The sequence below is a fragment of the Calidris pugnax genome, unplaced genomic scaffold, assembly GCF_001431845.1.
Source record: "Calidris pugnax isolate Ruff unplaced genomic scaffold, ASM143184v1 scaffold206, whole genome shotgun sequence".
NCBI classification, from domain to species: Eukaryota; Metazoa; Chordata; class Aves; order Charadriiformes; family Scolopacidae; genus Calidris; species Calidris pugnax.
The window spans coordinates 1308923-1313377 of record NW_015090957.1 but is presented as its reverse complement, the minus strand read 5'-3'; the positions used below and the strand labels follow the sequence as shown (position 1 = coordinate 1313377).

The following is a 4455-nucleotide window of genomic DNA, read 5'->3' as shown; positions in this document are numbered from 1 at the left end:
AAGAGTGGTTTTGGAGAGATAAGTTCCCGCTAGAGATGTTAGCTGGGCAGGGAAGGCACTTAAAAAAAAAAAATAAATTAAAAATAAAATGCTTTCAAAAGCAGAGGGGACACAGTGCTAATGGGAATTAGCATTAAAAAAAGAGAAAAAAAAATTAAAGAATGTTGTTTTGCTAATAACAACGGGATAGAAAATGCAACCTCATGGATCTGCAGAACAGACCATCTCCCGAACTGCCCCCGGGTGTCACAGCACGAGTGCTGATCGGCCCCAGAGCTCTTCAAGGGCTTCTTGTACTCGGCATTTAGGTCCCCCCAAACCTTCCTGCAGCCACACAGCCCTGTTGGCTGCACCAGGAGCAGGGGACCTGCCCCGAGATGGCACTGCCAGAACATTTGCTGACCAAGCCAAAAAAACAAAACGCCTTCACAGTCCGTTCTCTCTCTGCCATGGAAAAGAAATGGCTTTTTTTGTCTTTTTTTTTTCCCCTGTTGTCAGCAGCAGCAGCACAAGCTCCCCCTCCGAACACAAGGCACAGAAAAACAAAACGCTCAGGTTCTGGGTACCGTCTTCGAAGTTATCGAAAGCCACTTTCCTCATGATCTCTCGTGCCAGGGGGGTCGGTGGTGTGTACCCGATGACAAAATTCACCAGCACCGAGGTGTCCAGGCTGCCCAGGTTGGTGTTGGCCACCGCCTCGTATTTCCTGTGCGGGTGCATCATGCTCATCAGGATCAGCCAGAACAAGAAAAAGAGTGGGAAAAGGACCTCCTGTGCAGAGAAATTAATAAATAAATAAATATGAAAACTTCACAGAGCGGCCCTAGTAACAAAAAATTCCAAAAGTTTCTCTTAGTTACACAAAGCTTAAAAGGAGCAACCATGAGTTTCATTACTCGACTGTAAAGTTCTCTCAGTGCTTTCAATGCAGCAGTGATTTTATTGCCAAATCCTCCTCTGGCACCAGAGCAGGATTTTAATGGCACCCACTGGTAACCGAAGAAGCCATTTTAAGGTACAAAGAGGTAACTCTATATGCTTTAAGTATCAGCAAACAGGCTGTTTGGAAAGCAGCAAGCCATGAGCCATTAAACAAGTCCAGCCGAGCACTGCACTGCCTTGTCTTCACCTCAAAATTCACCTTAAACCATCACACACATTGCCCGTGCACAGGGCTAATGTGTCAGAAAAGAGAAAAACCTTTTGGAGAGGTCTAATCCCGCTTTTTCACTTGGTTCTGGGTGCAAACAGTTTTAAAAGTGCACTAAGATTGCAATATTCATTCAAGGGTATTTTCTGGATAAAGCTTTACACATTGGGGTACATTTTCAACCAAAGGATCACAAAATACCTTCTGGAAAAGCCTATTACAACCCCAAATTCAGAGCAGACCTTAAAGCTTCAGAATTATTATAATAAAACAGAGGGTTGTCCCCGACTCAGGACCCCCCGACGCAGAGGGAGACCCCAGGCAGCAGGAAAGGAGCTCCCCTCACCTGAACGCTGCTTTTTTTGGTCCTGCACTTAATGAGGCAGTTCTTGAACAAGAGAGCCCGGGTTTGTCTCCACACTCCGGCTTCTCTGGGAGTTGCTGGGGCCATTTTTCAAGACTAGTTTGTTTAAGGAAAAAAAAACAAACAAACAACGACGACAAAAAACAAACAAATCAAATCCATATGAAATGACAGAATAATTTAAAAAGCAAAAGCCAGGCAGTTACACATTCAGTACCCTGTGTTTTCATATAGATTTTTCATTCTCAGTTTTGCCTATTTTTACTCCCAGTATATACATAAACACACACACAGCTCCAGCACACACACCAGGGGACATGAAGTCCTCACTGCCAAGGGCCAGTGGCCAGGCCATGCCCTGGGATGCCACCCGAGCCACCCTCACCAAAGGCAGGGTCACCCCCATGGGACCTCGCAAGACTCGGGCTACCCTGGGCTTATTCTCATATTAATGAAATACAAATCCCAGCCCGAAGCACCCATCTCCCAGCAGAATCCCACCAGGGAGCCCCGGGCAGAGCCCCGAAACCAAGAGCCATCTCACCCCAGGGAAACCGTTCCATTCACCCGGAGCAACCCCTTTCCACCCTGGAGCAGACCCAATACTACTTATTTTCCCAATTTACCTTTTCACCACAGTGGTGTTTACGCAAGCCAATTTACCTTTTCACCACAGTGGTGTTTACACAAGCTTCTTGGGAAAAAAAACATATAAAATTATAAATGGAAAAAAAACTCTTCCAGGAGGCAGCAGCCCATTCCCCCAGGACGTACCTGGTGAGTTGAGGGGTGGAAGGTTGGGGGACCACCAGGTTTTTATCCCCGGCTTTGCCACCACCTCGCTGCCCGAGGTGCAGTCACAGCTCAGACTCCATCCCTCTCCCGTTCCTCACCTGGGAAGGACAAACGGAACCGTGAGCTGTTCAGCAGGGACAGCACCAAACCCCGCTGGTCTTCGTGCCACCACCCCTTCCAGCTCCGGCCACCTCCAGTGATGCCCACAGGCGACCAGCAGAGTCATTTCTCAACACTCCAGCCGAAACACAGGGCAGATTTGGAGAATTTATCCATATTCCGGGTTTTACAGCCCCCAACCCCCGTTCCCAAAGGGAGCGATGCCGTTGGGGCCGCACACGGGAGCAGCTCCGTGGCAGGGCCCGGTTTCTGCGTTATCTGTCAGACAGCACGTGGCGCCAGCTTCCTGCCCCAGCTGCATTCTCATATGGAAAGCTATTTTCGGAGCGCAGACATCATTTAACTACAGGAACCCAGGAGGTTGCTCAGATGTCAGCAGCGCTGAGCGGGGAGAGCTTCCAACACCCGGGGAACCCACCTTCCGTGGGGGGCAGGAGGGAAGGAAAGAGGGAAAAGAGGGAAAAAGCACCCGTGAGCGGCCAGATCCACCACTCACACCCTCCTTCACTGGCGTCGGGGTCCCCCCGGGGCAGAGACCCCCCTCCGGGTGCAGGTGACACAGGGGGGACACGGCCACACATCACCACAGGCCAAGCCTTGGGAGGAGACACCACCCCCAGCCCCGAGGGCTTCCCCTAAAAACCCATTGAAGCTGCTCCAAAAATAAACCAAAATATTTCCCCCCGCCCCGCTCCTTTGATTAGAAAAACAAAAACAAAACCACAAAATGCTTAATAACTAATTCTTGTGGGGGAAGAACGCAGACAACCCCCGGGGATATCTCCCAGCAAGAACTGCTTCCAAAGGACAGTGGAGCCTTTGGGAATCACCGCGGGCAGCAGCTTCGGCTCCCAGGTCCTAAGAGCCAGCGGGGACCGCCCCAATTCACAGCACCCCCCGGGAGCTGCCCAGGCCCCACTGTTGGACTCCTGGCTTCCAGGAGCACGTCTCAAGAGCACTTGGACGAGGAGATGCTCCACCGAGGTGTCCCTGCAGCAGCCCCTGCCCTCCCTCCCTCCCAACCCTCCAGTCAACAGAGCCCCAGGAAACTGGCAGAGCTGATTTAATCAGACTCAATCACTAACGCCAGTTACTGTTTCTTTAATTATTTTCTGTCCAGTTATAAAATCAAGCCAAGCAGTAAATACTTCCACGCCTTCACTGCAACACTGTCTTGCTTCAACCTACATCGCCCAGGCTGGAGGAAGGCTCATTTCAAGCACGTTAATTAATTTCTCGGTACCACACCTGCATCTCCACATGAGCTGATGCAGGTACCTGACACACAGTTAAGAACCCTGAGGAGGCATCGCTTGAATGGTAAAAAAAATAATTGTATCTGGGCAAAAAAAAACCCAAACCCTCCTAGAAACTCCAGATGAGGAAAACAAACACATAGGCTGAGCAGATAAAGAAGCAGCCAAGACAGTTATTTGAATAACACTGGCCAAAACACAAATACTCTCAACCTGCAGAAGCCCCCCCAGAATTAAGCCCCTTCCTTATGACCTTGTGCCACCAGGAGACGTGGCTGAAACACTCGTGGGCATCTCCAGCAAAGCAACCTCAAGGGAACTGCTGGTTTTGTATTTCATTCCACACCAGAGGTGCCAGGGCTGTTTTCTGGGGGGGAATAACCCCCAGGGGACCCTCTGGCAGGCAGCTGCCCCCCGTAAGGCTCTCTAAGGGTCACTGCCCGGGGTTTGTGCTGCACCTCACATTTCCCTTGGGTTTTAAGCTAAAAACAACAACCCCTAAACAAAAACAGGTGGGGGGAGCCTCAGCTCAACGAGCTTGAGGAAAAAAAACCCCAACACCTGCAGAAAGATAAAAAAATACAATTATTGATTTTGCTGCAAGACGCCGACAGCCTAAATGATACTTAAAAAAACCAAACTCTGACGCGCTCTTTAATGGTCTTAAATTATTTAAGCCAAATGACTTATTTATGCATTTTTTAAAAAAATGGGCTAATTTTTCCTCCTTCTCTGAAGCCCCGAGGGCACAGCCGTGTCCCGGGCTGCCC

The 4455-nt window shown here is 49.7% G+C and overlaps 1 protein-coding gene across 1 annotated transcript in view; it reads right to left on the bottom strand.

Annotated features, from left to right (window-relative positions):
* Positions 1–2639, bottom strand: part of ABCA5 (ATP binding cassette subfamily A member 5) — a 32262-nt gene extending 29623 nt beyond the window's left edge. Inside the window, exons 1-3 of the mRNA XM_014952267.1 lie at positions 2289–2639; positions 1497–1610; positions 567–771 (exon numbers count right to left, since the gene is read on the bottom strand). Of these exons, the coding sequence (XP_014807753.1) occupies positions 567–771; positions 1497–1601 (310 nt within the window). The 5' untranslated portion in view covers positions 1602–1610; positions 2289–2639. The remainder of the gene's footprint in view (positions 1–566; positions 772–1496; positions 1611–2288) is intronic.
* Between the last annotated feature and the right edge of the window lie 1816 nt (positions 2640–4455).